Source organism: Bos grunniens, chromosome 1 (assembly GCF_055505025.1).
Source record: "Bos grunniens cultivar Pamir isolate PY7600 chromosome 1, Bosgru_T2T1.0, whole genome shotgun sequence".
Taxonomy (NCBI): domain Eukaryota; kingdom Metazoa; phylum Chordata; class Mammalia; order Artiodactyla; family Bovidae; genus Bos; species Bos grunniens.
This window is the reverse complement of record NC_141165.1, coordinates 12,786,488-12,798,906: the sequence shown is the minus strand read 5'-3', so window position 1 is coordinate 12,798,906 and position 12,419 is coordinate 12,786,488. Positions and strand designations below refer to the sequence as shown.

Below are 12,419 nucleotides of genomic sequence, written 5' to 3'. Positions count from 1 at the left end.
GTGAAATGTGCGTGTGTGCTCAGTCGCGTGCAACTCTATGCAACCTGATGGACTGTAGTCCGCCAGTTTCCTCCATCCAAGGGATTCTCCAGGCAAGAATACTGGAGTGGGTTGCCGTTTCCTCCTTCAGGGGATCTTCCGGACTCAGGGATCGAATCGGTGTCTACTGAGGCGCCTGCACAGGCACCCTCCCTCTAGTGCCACCTGGTGGGCGACATGGGCACTTTTATTTCTTTAAACCTTGCTCATTAGAAAAGACCCTGACGCTGGGAAAGATTGAAGGCAGAAGGGGACGACCCACTCCAGTGTTTTTGCCTGGAGAATCCCAGGGACTGCGGAGCCTGGTGGGCTGCCGTCTATGTGGTCTCAAAGAGTCGGACACGACTGAAGCGACTTAGCAGCAGCAGAAGGGGACGACAGAGGACGAGACGGTTGGATGGCATCACCTACTCAACAGACAGTGAGTTTAAGCAAGCTCTGAGAGATGGTGAAGGACAGGAAAGACAGGCGTGCTGCAGACCATGGGGTTGCGAAGAGTTGGACACGAGTGAGTGACTGAACTCAGTTCTGGACTGCGTGCCCTTCCGTCTCAGCGTGCATCCTTTATCATTTCATACCGGCAGGGAGGCTACCCTGCGTGTACCTCCGTGAAGGCAGTGAGCGTCTCTCCTTTGCCCAATCTTCTCTGCAGTGACTGGCAAAGGCAGAACTTCATAAGTGCTGTTTGAATAAACAGGATGTTCTTTTTAACAAAGCATTATGCTGGGGTTTTAATAAAGAATTATATATTTTAGGGAAAAATAAGGACAAATTTCATCTGAAACTATGTCTAGGCATTTGAATATATATCACAAACATGCACTCCATACTCAACATCTGTCTGCCTCTCTTAGGCCTGTGTAACATGAAGAGAGCCAGCACCAGCCGGGTTTCAGAGGATGTATTTTTTTTGCTGTTTTTCATTTTTGGCTGTGCTGGGTCGTTGTTGCTGCCCAAGGGCTTTCTCTGGTTGCCCTGAGCAGGGGCTGCTCTCTCTCTGCAGTGAGCTTGCTTCTCTTGTTGCACAGGCTCTAGGGTGACCAGGCTTCAGTAGTTGCGGTGCACGGGCTCAGCTGCCCTTTGGCATGTGGGATCTTCCTGGAGCAGGGAAGGAACCCGTGTCCCCTGCACTGGCAGGCAGACTCCCAACTCCGTGACCAGAGAAGTCCCAGAAAATCTTAGTTTACGGGAGTACGGCCCTTCCTTGGGGATCCAAGGACTGTCCCATCCTCACGGGCTCTCACTGGCCACACCTGGACCCTGACCCATACCAAGCGTACTGAGACTGGCAGATACACACAGGTCTCAGTGATCACGGTGGGACCTTCCCTCTGCTGTCATCACACATCGGATCAACGTGACCTCCAGGTCACTCTAGAAAACAGCCCACAAGAAACACACTCAAACTCTGTCCCATCATTAGCCGAGAACAGGTGTAGACAGTGGAGAGGGGGACAGACGCCCACTTTCCCATCTTGCCTCAGCCCTACTCAGGCTCCACAATGGGACCCCCTTGTGGGGGTCTGCTCCTTCTCAAAGCAGCTTTTGAGGGGGACCCAGGTAGGGACAGAGAGAGGCTTGCATGGGCCACAGATGAGGAAGGAGAAAAAGAGAACCCCATGCCCTGGCCCAGAGGCCACACGGACCCTCAGAGTGCAGTGGCAGAGGAGCAGAGCCTGGCTCCCATGAAAGCTTCTGCACAAGAAGATTTTATTGATTTTTTTTTTATTGATTGGGGGCAGCATAACCAAGGGGATGTAACTTCATACCCTGAGAAGTTCACACATAAATAATTCTTCATCAGACTGCTGTGCTAATTTTTACAAAGGACCTGTGTGTAACCATACAAAATGTAGGCAATTCCTTCTCTGACTTGCTATCAAAAGTCATTCATATCAGAAGGGGTAGGCTGGCCCTTACCATGAGCCCATAGAATAACCTGGCCACGCCCATCATTCTGGGGCAGAAAAAGCAGTGCATTTTTGGTTAACGGTGAAGTTGTCAGCCACGTCCACGAGGCAGCGGGGTCACGGTCAGCCTGCTGGAGGGGACGTGGAGAGGGGGTGTTCCCATCTGGGTGGTGCAGAAGGCCTTGTCTTCACCGGGCACCCCTAACTCTCGGCAAACTTAGGGTTCATGACTGTCGTGGTGGCACTCTTGAAAAGAGGGTTATCCTGGTGAGAAAAGCAAACGTGGCTTGTCAGCACAGGGAGGAAGGCGCTGGGCTCTGGGCCACAACAGTGTCCACTGGGGGTGGACGAGGTTCAGGGGCGGGGGTGGGGCAGGCGCACACGCCCGTGGGGACGCCTTGGCTTGGAGGGTAGGAGGTGGGCCTTCGCAGGGACCCTGAGGCCACTCACGTTGTTCCACTGGGACTTGAGCTTCTCCTTCTCGAAGCGATGGTACTCCCTGAGGTCGCTCAGGTGTGTCAGGGCCTTCCAGATGACCAGCAGGAGGATGCCGACGAGCACGACGCCCCCCACGGTGCCCCCCACGATGGCAGCGATGTTGGGGCCCTTCACACACTCTAGGGCACACATGTGGTGTCAAGGCTGCCCCGGCTCCCAGGCCCCGGGTGTCAGCCCTGTCCCTGCACGGTGTCCAGGTCCCACTGCCAGATCTCTGTGGCAGGTAGTAAGCAAACCAGCCCTGGCCCCGGCCCCCAGCCCAGGAGAGCCCAGAGCTGAGCACAAGGCCAGGCTCCGCGGTTCCCAATGAAGTCGAGAGGGCCCTTGTTTACAGAGAAGGAAAGGGGGGCCCGGATTGCCAGAAACCAGGGCCAGACTCTGGCCTCCCACCCAGACCACACTGTATCAGAGTTTAGGGGGGACTCTCCTCATGCAAGCATTCCCGGGGAGACTCACAGCAGCAGCCTTGGGAATGGGAGGCAGGGTCCCAGGGCCCAAGGGGGCTGCACCCAGCCTCCTGCTGAGCTCAGGTGGGGGTCTCTGGACTGCCACATGCCCACTTTGGCTGCCGACAAAGGCACCGAACTTGGTGCAAGCCCCCCTCCGGCTGCCGACAGAAGCACCGCACTTGGTGCAAGCCCCTCCCTGTCTGCCTGGCTGAGGGCACCGGAGTCCGTGGTGGCACCGCACTTGGTGCAAGCCCCCCCGTCTGCCTGGCTGAGGGCACCGGAGTCCGTGGTGCTCCCTCGTTCATCACCCTGGCCTTTCCAGGGAGCCTCATGTCCTTAGAGACTAAACACCGTAGCCACAGCTGCCCCAATCCAGACCTGACGGCACATCTGCTCTGAAAACCCAGGGAGAGCCATCTACCCCAGCAGGCTGGGCTCTGCAGCCCTGGGGATACACAATGGACTGGGCCCCACATGCCTTCTGGGGGTCCTTTCCTGGGGAGGGAGAGCGGGAGCAGATCCCAGTCTTGCAAGAACCTGGGTGGACAGCTGTCACATGTCTGCTGCGGTCACCCTGGAGGCTGGCCTGGAAGCCTGTGCTCGTACCCTCAGCCTCTCTGAGTGGGAAGGGTGGGGTACTCAGATCTGGTGTCCAGATGGCTCTGGGTGCTGCTGCTCCAACCCTTACACTCATTCCCTCAGGGGTCTGTTGTTCTAAGTCCCTCCATCTCAAAATGTCATCATCACTCAATGTACCTCCTTGAAACTGACCCACCCTCTGCCCCCACTCATCACCTGTCCCTTTCGATCCTGCCCAGAGTTACATTCCAGAGCAGGCTCTGTCCACGCCGCCCCCAGGGCCCCAACCCAGCCCTGCTCAGTGCCTGGGCCGGGCTGTGGCCCTTCCCAGGTGTGTGTCCGGCTTCTGAAAGCTCCTCTGAAAGCTGTTGGCAGCCTCCTTTTATGTCTGGGAAAAGACCTAAGGCTCCCCTGGACTCTCAGGGGTCCAGTAAGTGCCCAGCCCAGCACCTGAAACCTTCTCCAACTATCTGCAACTGTCCTCCTTAGAGATACCTTCTGACCTCTGACCTCAGAAACAGGCCCCGCTGGAGTCTTTGCCCCTCAGAACCTGCTCATATGTCCCCAGACTGTGTCATGGGGGGACCTATGAAGACTGCGCTGGTCTCTGGGTCCTGGGCAGAGCCGGGTGACTGGAGGGTAGTGGGCATCTGGGGAAGAGAGCAGCAGCTCTGCAGGCCCCTCCAGGGCAAGGGCTGGACTTGGGTCTGGAGGTCCCCACGATCCCCTCCGCCTGGCTCTCAGGACCCGCTCGGCTTGGGGAAGCTCTACTGTGGGACAGCCCACCGCCCACAACGACGTGGGCGGGCTGAGAGATGAGGTGGGGGCGGGGTATGGTGGGGGTGCGGCGGGGGCGGGTTGAGAGATGCAGGGCCCCGGGGTGGAGAGTAGGGGCGCGGAGGGGACTCTTCCCGACACCCCCACCCCCACCCCGGGCTCACCGAGCATGTCGTCCACGTGCACGTCGTATCTGTCCCGCCCGTCGCGCTGCACCAGGGTGTAGGTCATCCAGCAGCCCTCGGAGTCGCGCTCCTTGCACTTGCGGCCGGGCACCGGGCTGGACAGCAGCTTCGTCTGCCCGCACGCTGCGCTGCAGTTCTTGGCGAAGGGGCCCTTGTCGAACTTCAGGCACTCTGTGCAGGGGCTGCGGGGAGCCGGGGCGTGAGCGCGGGCGGGGTTGGGAGGAGTGGCCGCCGGGAGCGGCGGGTCTGTGCAGGGCCTTCTGGGGAGGGCGGGCCGCCCGCGCCCCCGCCCCGCGCCCGGGGCCGGGCAGTGGTTCTCCCCATCCGCAAGGAGGTGCGAGCCCGGCGGGGCGGCGGACACTCACGCGAAGCCCGCGCAGGGCACGGGGCAGCCCGGGCACTCGCTGCACAGGGGCGGCTGGTAGCCGGGGTCGCACTGGCACACATTGCAGCGGCATCGGCCGCGGCCGCTGCACTCGACGCCGTCCAAGTTGAGGCAGCCCTGAGTGGACTTGAGGCACTGGCATGCCGAACCCTCATACTGCTCGTCGCACCTGCAGGTGCCGCAGAAGCAGAGCCCCCTCTCTGGAAGACAGCGCGGCCGCGGACTCAGTCCCGCCCCAGCCCCGGCCCGCTCCGGACCCCATCCCCGCCCTGGAAGACAAAGCCGCCTCGGACTCAGTCCCTCCCGAGCCCCGCCCTGGCCAAAGCCCCCGGCCCCATGCGGCCGAGGCTCTGTCCCGCGGCCCCCCAGCACTCACTTTCGCCCCCGCAGACTTGGCCGTCGTAGCGTTCGCAGTTGACGTTGTCGCACTCGCAGAACTGGCCGTAGATCTTCTTGTTGGGCACGTCGCTCGTGTGGCACACGCACTGCCCGCAGATGCAGTCCCCCAGCCCCGAGCAGATGATGGAGCTGTTGTCCTTGCGGCAGCTGCCCTCCAGCTCCTGGCTGCTCCGGCCCTGCGTCTGGCACTCGCAGTTCTTCCCGATGTAGCCGGCGTCACACCTGCGGGAATGCGGGGTCAGAGCCCTCCGGAGCGCACCCTGCTTCCGGGCGCCTGCGCCGGGGGCGGGGCGGAGGCCTCACCTGCAGACGCCGCACTCCATCGAGCCTCTGCCGCCGCAGATGCTGCCGTCCCTGCTGGCGTCCCGGCATTGGCACTCGCACTGGGGGAGGACCCGCACGGTCACCGTGTCCGTGAAGCCCAGCGCCCGGATGGTGAAGGACTGCTGCTGGATGCACTCGGTGGCTGTGACCTTCACCTGGAAGGTGATCTGTCATGGGAACGTAGAGCTCAGGTGAGCATGGGACCCCAGGCTCATGACCCTGCTCTGATCTCCTCTGGGCAGCATGAACAAGGGCACAGCCTAGAAGGGGAAGGGCCACCACCCTCTGCTACCAGGCTGGTAGGGTGCTGCCTCTGCTGGGCCAGGGAAGGAGTGGATCGCGGTGGGAGAGGGGAAGGACAGGGACATTCCAGGTGGCTCCAGGGCTCAGGAAGGGAGATGAGGGAGAAGATGAGAGCTGTAAACTCGGACATGCTGGAACATGCACCCCCACCCAGCTCCCCCCACCCTCCATCCTCAGGTGGCCTGGACTTGCGCGGAGGTGTCTTTAGAATTCTTTTAATCATGCATCTCTTAAAGGGATTTTATTTATTTTTTTTTTCAGATATCTTTATTTATTTTTTTTTCTCTCCAATTTTATTTTATTTTTAAACTTTACATAATTGTATTAGTTTTGCAAATATCAAAATGAATCCGCCACAGGTATACATGTGTTCCCCATCCCGAACCCTCCTCCCTCCTCCCTCCCCATACCATCCCTCTGGGCTGTCCCAGTGCACCAGCCCCAAGCATCCAGCATCATGCATCGAACCTGGACTGGCAATTAAAGGGATTTTAAAGTGACTTCGTATTAATAAATGATGTATATTTTCTCCAGGTATTTTGTCCTGAAGCCCGGAGGCTAAGATGTCAGAATACCATAGGAAGTCCTAGATTCTGCATGTGAAGGTGTATCTTGAGCCTGAATGCCCCAGAAGAACTGAGCTGGCAGCACAGAGCCCCACCCCCACCCCCACCCCACCCCACCACACACACACACTGCTCTGCTGCTCAGCCCTCAGGGAGCTTCAGGGAGCACCCGCTCAGCCTCACTGCCGGTCAACGTAAGTGAGTCTCCACCCAGTACATGAAGACAGAGCAGAAACATCAGGGAGGAGTCAGGCAGTCAACACTGAGTACATTCGGGTATGGATCCCCCAGTAAGAGGGGCAGAGATTTCAGTCAAAGTTCACATGCACTTAGTAAGTCACATATTTGAAAGAATTTCAATGTCATTCAGAAATAAAAGGAAGTATTTTGCTGAATATTAATTCACAGCTGGTGAGAGGAAACGTTGAATCATTCCTGGTCATGACAAATTTAAACTATTAGAGAAACAACTCACTGCCTGCTTGTAATCATCTGTGTGGCCCCTGCTTTAATGTCTTTGTCAAAAAACAGGGACTTCCCTGGTGGTCCAGGGGTTGAGAATCTGCCTTCCAATGCAGGGGACTTGGGTTCCATCCCAGGTTGGGGAACTAAGATCCCACATGCCAAGGGGCAACTAAGCCCGCTCACCACAACTGGAGAGCCCATGTGCCACAACAAAGATCTGACGCAGCCAAATAAATAAATTCATAACAATAATAACAATAAACAAAACCACAAAAATCAGGAAAATCAAACCAAAGCAGATGCCCAGAGGGGAAGGAATGCCCTTTTTAGGCGTGTGGTGCTATGCCCAGCATTTGCCACCAGGGGGCGCTGGGGTCTGTCCACATCAGGCCACAGCGTTTGTGGATTTTAAAAGGAAGGAACTGGACCGAAGGTGGACAGGCCCAACCTCTTAGCTGATCCCTGGTAGGCCATTGGCCAGGGCACACCCTCTTGCTGTCCAAGGGGAACCCCTTCCAGAGGCTGGGAGGGAGCCTCACCGGGACGTTGATCTGGACGCCGTCGCAGTCCCCTCTGGGCTGGTCCACCTGCGATTTCCCGTTACTGCAGAAGGAGTCGTAGGTGACTTTCAGGGTGTCAGGGAGGGTGCTGTGATCCAGGAAGACTCTGGAGGACAGTTTCTGTGGGGAGACAGTGGTGCCATCAGACTCATCTTCCAGGCCATGGCTGGCATGCCTCTCACCTCCCCCGCCACCCACCACACATCCATGGAGAGCTCTGTGGGTGCCAGGTCACCCACGTCACGCCCCTCAAGACAGGCCAGTGGAGGGTACGGACGTGGAGACAGGCCCCAGCCCCATGAGAAGAGGGGCTCAACTGTCCACTCACCACTGAAACCCCAGTGCCTGGCACAGGGCAGGAGCTGGAAAAACTGTTTAAGTGAATGAGAGAGACAGACACAGAGAGAGAAAAACAGAGAGACATAAAGGTAGACAGAGAGGTGAGACAGCCCCTCCCAGACAGCATCTGGAGTTTGGGAGGGCCTGCTGGGGCTTAGGGCTCCAACAGGGCAGGAGCAGCAGACGGAGCTCCCCCACAGGGCTCCGAATTCACCCAGTGCCGCCAGCGCTTCCTGGTGTGCCCAGCAAGCTGAGCCCGTGAGGCCCTCAGGCCCTGCGGCTGTAAGAGGGCTTGACGCTCATGCTCCAGCCAAGTGCAGGAGGGCCTGGGGTGGCACCTACTGCGCCATTAACCAGGGAGGACATTGCTCCCCAGTGGAGGCGCCCGAGGGTGGCCCAGACAAGGCCGAGGCTCTCCGCATCAGATCACCCTCCTGTTGACCTGCGGTGGGGACCCCATCTTTGCTGACTGCCCGGGTGACTCACATTGTAGGCATTCTTGATAAGCTCCACCACGTTCCTGGAATCTTCAGACAGCTCCCCGACTGCAGACTTGGGGATGATCTCTGTCAGCTTCTGTCAGGGCAGAACACAGGTAGCCGTGGCCAGAACCATGGGGCTGAAGACTCCTCAGGGTCCACCCAGTTCTGTAACACCCCTGAGGGTTTCCTTCGTGCTGGTGAGATGGCCCAGACAACCCCCCACTTGACTTCTTACTGTGTGCATGGTCAGTGTTGTGTGGGCAGACATTTGCTTGGTAAAACTACTTCCCCCTGGTTATTTCAAGCTGGTCACTGAAAGCAGAGCCGGGAAGACGTGCCACAGCTAGGGGCCCGCCCCACCTCGCAGATGTGACAGGCACAAACAAACCAAGGGCACGGGTCATCGTAAAATGTGGCATGAAGTCAGGAAGCGACGTGTACCGAGCGTGTGAATGAGCTGACATAATTTCAACAATGGCTGCGTTAAACAACAGCGTGCCAGTTGACTCTGGCAGGCAGGGCCACATCCAGTCCAGGTACACCTCTTCGTAGGCAGGCCGGAGCACCGGGTCATGCAGGCAAGCCTGGGGCCAGCCTCCAGGACCATCTGTGCCCTCTGCCGCCGCCTCTCTCCCGCTTAGCTTATCTTTCACAGGAAATTACACCATCAGTTTATCTTGCAGAGCCGAGGGCTGGGCCATGTCCCTGCCCCCAACCCTGCTGTGATGCCCTTGAATGGAGTCCAGTCCCCTCCATTTGTGGCTTACGAGGATCATCACAACCTGGCCACCCACCTTGGGCCTCCATCACCGAGCAGGTGATGCTCCTAGCTCCTAGCTCAGGACCCCGCTGGGGCTCGGGAAGTCCTCCAAGCCACCTGCTCTCCACTCAGAGCAGAAACATGTACTGAGGAGGGTCCTGCGTAAACTGTCCACACAGACCCTGGGCCTCCTAGAACCCCCCAGGAGCTCCAGGAATGGGGGTCAGGAAGCTGAGACTCAGCGAGGCCTGTGACTGCCCGGGGCCTCGCCCTTACTGTTGGAGAGCAGGGTCCGGGGTCCATGTATTCCATCTCCAGCTCCTGCCCTCTCACCACACTGCCTTCTGGGACACGAGTGTGCTGGGACCCATGCTGCCACTCGGTGAGGAGAGACTGTCGCATCCGGTAATACGGTTGGGGACGTGGTGACTGGAGGTCCTGACCTGCCGGTGCTCAGGCAACTTGTGGGGCAGTGGTCTCTCAGCTGCACCCCCTTGCCACTGCACCCACCCTGGCCACTTGTCCCTCCTCCCTGGATGCCCCCTGCATCCTGTGCCCGAGGTGGGGCCCCGAATGCTGACGGCAGGTGTGGCTGGTCCCACCGTCGGGCCTGCAAGTGTCCCGCACAGGCACAGCAGGTCACAAGCAAGAGGAAGGAGCCTGGGACTTAGAGGAGGAGAGGGGCCAGGAGGCGCCCCCAGCCCATCACAGCCAGAGGCCGCCACGCTGAGCCCAGCAGCGAAAACACAAGACAGCAAGTAAAACAGCCCTCCAGTGACGGGCAGAGGGGAGAAGTGCTGATGTGCAAATGTACTTGGACACAAAACAAGGAACTTTTCCTGATGTGAAGAATGGGACCTGCAGACTCAAAGGGTTTGCTATGTTGTAGCAAAACCACGATCACTGAGCCACAGGGACCTGTCAGCTCCTCCCTCCACAGTGCTCACTGTCTGGGGCCGCCCACATGGCCTTGGCCAGCACACCCAGTGCAGAAGCAGCACTCAGTCTGATCACCCCAGATTTTGTCACTCTTGAGCTGCAACACTTTGTCCTGCCTCAAGCCCACTTACCTCGTACGTTTTCACCATCTTCTTGGTTACTGCAAAGATGGGCTGGATGTTGCTTTCTGCCAGTTTGTGTGCCAGCTGGCCCACCGATGGGTAGTCCTAGAGAGGAGACCCCCAGTCAGATAGCCCTGAGGCTGGGGACAAGCCATCCAGGCCACCCGTCAGCCCCTACAGGCAGAAGTGACTGCCCAGAGTGCAGAGGCTCCGCCCTGCTTGTGCTGTGATGGGGCTGTTCCCAGTGATGTTTGCAAACACATAAGAGAGTGGGATTAGTAGGGAAATGGACAATACTGAAATACACTCAAGAAAATATTAAAAGTTGTGGTGTGCTTCTTGATCAATGCACCAAAAAAGAAGTCCAGTGGCAAGTAACGGCTCACAGACCCTCAGCGTGGAGATGAGTGAGCAGCACCTCGCTGTGTCTGAGCTGTAGGGCAGAGATCACAGACGCTGCACGCCAGCATGCGTAGTCACTCAGTCGTGTCCAACTCTGTGTGACCCCATAGACTGTAGGCCGCCAGGCTTCTCTGTCCATGGGATTCTCCCGGCAAGAATACCAGAGTGGGTTGCAATTTCCTCCTCCAGGGGATCCTCCCAACCCAAGGATCGAACCCGTGTCTCCTGTGTCTCCTGCCTTGCAGGTGGATTCTTCATCTGCTCAGCCAGTGGGGAACAGCACAGTGGCACCTATTTTCATAGCTGTCTCATGTACAATTTCAGACAGAAGCTCACAGGAACCTCAGATGTCACATTCATCCTGTCCCAGTCGGTGGGCCCCTGAGAGCTGCCACCACCACCTCCCGCCTCAAGTCTGCAGGCTGCAGGTGGAGGGCCCCAAGGGTCCCATCTCTGAAATCCTCTGCAGCTCCAGGGATTACAATGCCAGCAGACCAGGGAATTCTACCCTCTCGGTGCCATCAAAGCACCTCCCTGGGAGCGAGGGCCCCTTCTCGCCCCTCTGGACTCTGGGCTGGGAGTGAGCCTGCACCCCCGCTGCCCTGGGGCAGACCCACACCCTCCCACCTCCCACCCAGGATGCTGAACTCACAAATTCGTTGCTGCTTTTGTACAGGTTGTCTTCCAGGTGGCAGCGGCCGTCATTGGGGGTGAGGATGGCACCCAGCTTTCCATCGCCCGCAAAGTGGAACCCATCGTCCGTGGCGAACACCAGCAGCCTGGTGACATTGCGCCAGCCGATTTCCTCCTGACAAAGAGACGGTGGGAATGACCTGCCTCGGTTTCCCCAGTGGGGCCCCCACAGACTGCAGGAGCCAAGGCTGAGCTTGCTATGGGGGCCTTGTGTGCCCCCAACACCTGGGTTTTCTAGGGAGCACGGGGAGCACAGAAGGCCTCAGCTGCTCAACTCAGGGTCCTGTGTCTGCTGCAGATTCCAGCGCTCAGGGGAACCCGAGAAGTGTCTGCAGGGTGACAGCCTCCCCGATGCCTGGGCGGGTGTGGGACGCCAAGGGGATAGGAATGCACATCTGAACACTGCATCCTCCATGCCCAGTCAGCTCAGAAGAAAAAATACTTAGAAATGTTTATCTCAGTGGAAAAGCACTGCCAACGCAGAAAAGCGGCCATGGGCACTGGGGTGAGGGGGTGATGGAGGCGGGCACGTCAGCAGCACTCGTCATGAACCATGATAATCACACAGACGTGAAAGTCTGGGTCCATGAGGCAGGGCGGTGTGCCCAGGGACCAGAGCACCTGGAGGGCTGGGATCCCATCTGTGAAGGCGACAGGACTGCGTGGCTAAACAGGATCGACGCGCTGTAACACTGACGTCACAGATACAGCGCAGCACAGGACCACGTGGGAGGGGTCAGCAGTGGCCGGGGAGTGGCCGGCACTGACACTGAAACCACATAACTGTGGGCGAGCCTGGCCAGGATGACCTTATTCTCTGAGGGGCTCTGGAAGTAGGGGGACTACCAGGATCGGGTGGCAAAGGGGTCTTGCTTTCCAGGGTCATTTCCTCTTATTTGGGCTTCAGAAGGTTTGCTCAGGACGGAGCCTCACCGGGCACGCGGCCACCTGCATCATGGCGTCCAGCCCACCCTCAGGGGCGTCCAGATTCCCCGAGATCAGCTGCTTCCCGACTTCTGTCTCGAACTGTTTGGAGTTGTCAGTGAGCTTCAACACGTGCCTGAAGGCGAACGGGGGCTGGCACTCCTTCTCCTTGTTGGGGCAGGGGTTCCGCAGCTTCTCGGGGTGCGTGTTGACGAAGGGGAGCACCGTCTTGTCCACGAAGGACCCGAAACCTGGGGGACAGTGAGGGGCCATGAGCCTCTTACCAGAGAGGGGTAGGAAGGCCCGGCATGTGGGGAGG

At 58.4% G+C, this 12,419-nt stretch overlaps 1 protein-coding gene across 2 annotated transcripts in view; it reads right to left on the bottom strand.

Moving 5' to 3' along the window:
* Positions 1–1,747: 1,747 nt before the first annotated feature.
* The window catches only part of ITGB2 (integrin subunit beta 2), a 29,546-nt gene continuing 18,874 nt past the window's right edge, over positions 1,748–12,419 (bottom strand). For both annotated transcript variants that reach the window (XM_086326655.1, XM_086326740.1), the window contains exons 6-16: positions 12,110–12,351; positions 11,136–11,291; positions 10,091–10,186; positions 8,265–8,354; positions 7,419–7,559; positions 5,525–5,712; positions 5,199–5,443; positions 4,803–5,022; positions 4,417–4,619; positions 2,400–2,566; positions 1,748–2,213 (exon numbers count right to left, since the gene is read on the bottom strand). In XM_086326655.1, coding sequence (XP_086182781.1) covers positions 2,151–2,213; positions 2,400–2,566; positions 4,417–4,619; positions 4,803–5,022; positions 5,199–5,443; positions 5,525–5,712; positions 7,419–7,559; positions 8,265–8,354; positions 10,091–10,186; positions 11,136–11,291; positions 12,110–12,351 — 1,811 coding nt within the window. In that variant the 3' untranslated portion in view covers positions 1,748–2,150. The remainder of the gene's footprint in view (positions 2,214–2,399; positions 2,567–4,416; positions 4,620–4,802; positions 5,023–5,198; positions 5,444–5,524; positions 5,713–7,418; positions 7,560–8,264; positions 8,355–10,090; positions 10,187–11,135; positions 11,292–12,109; positions 12,352–12,419) is intronic.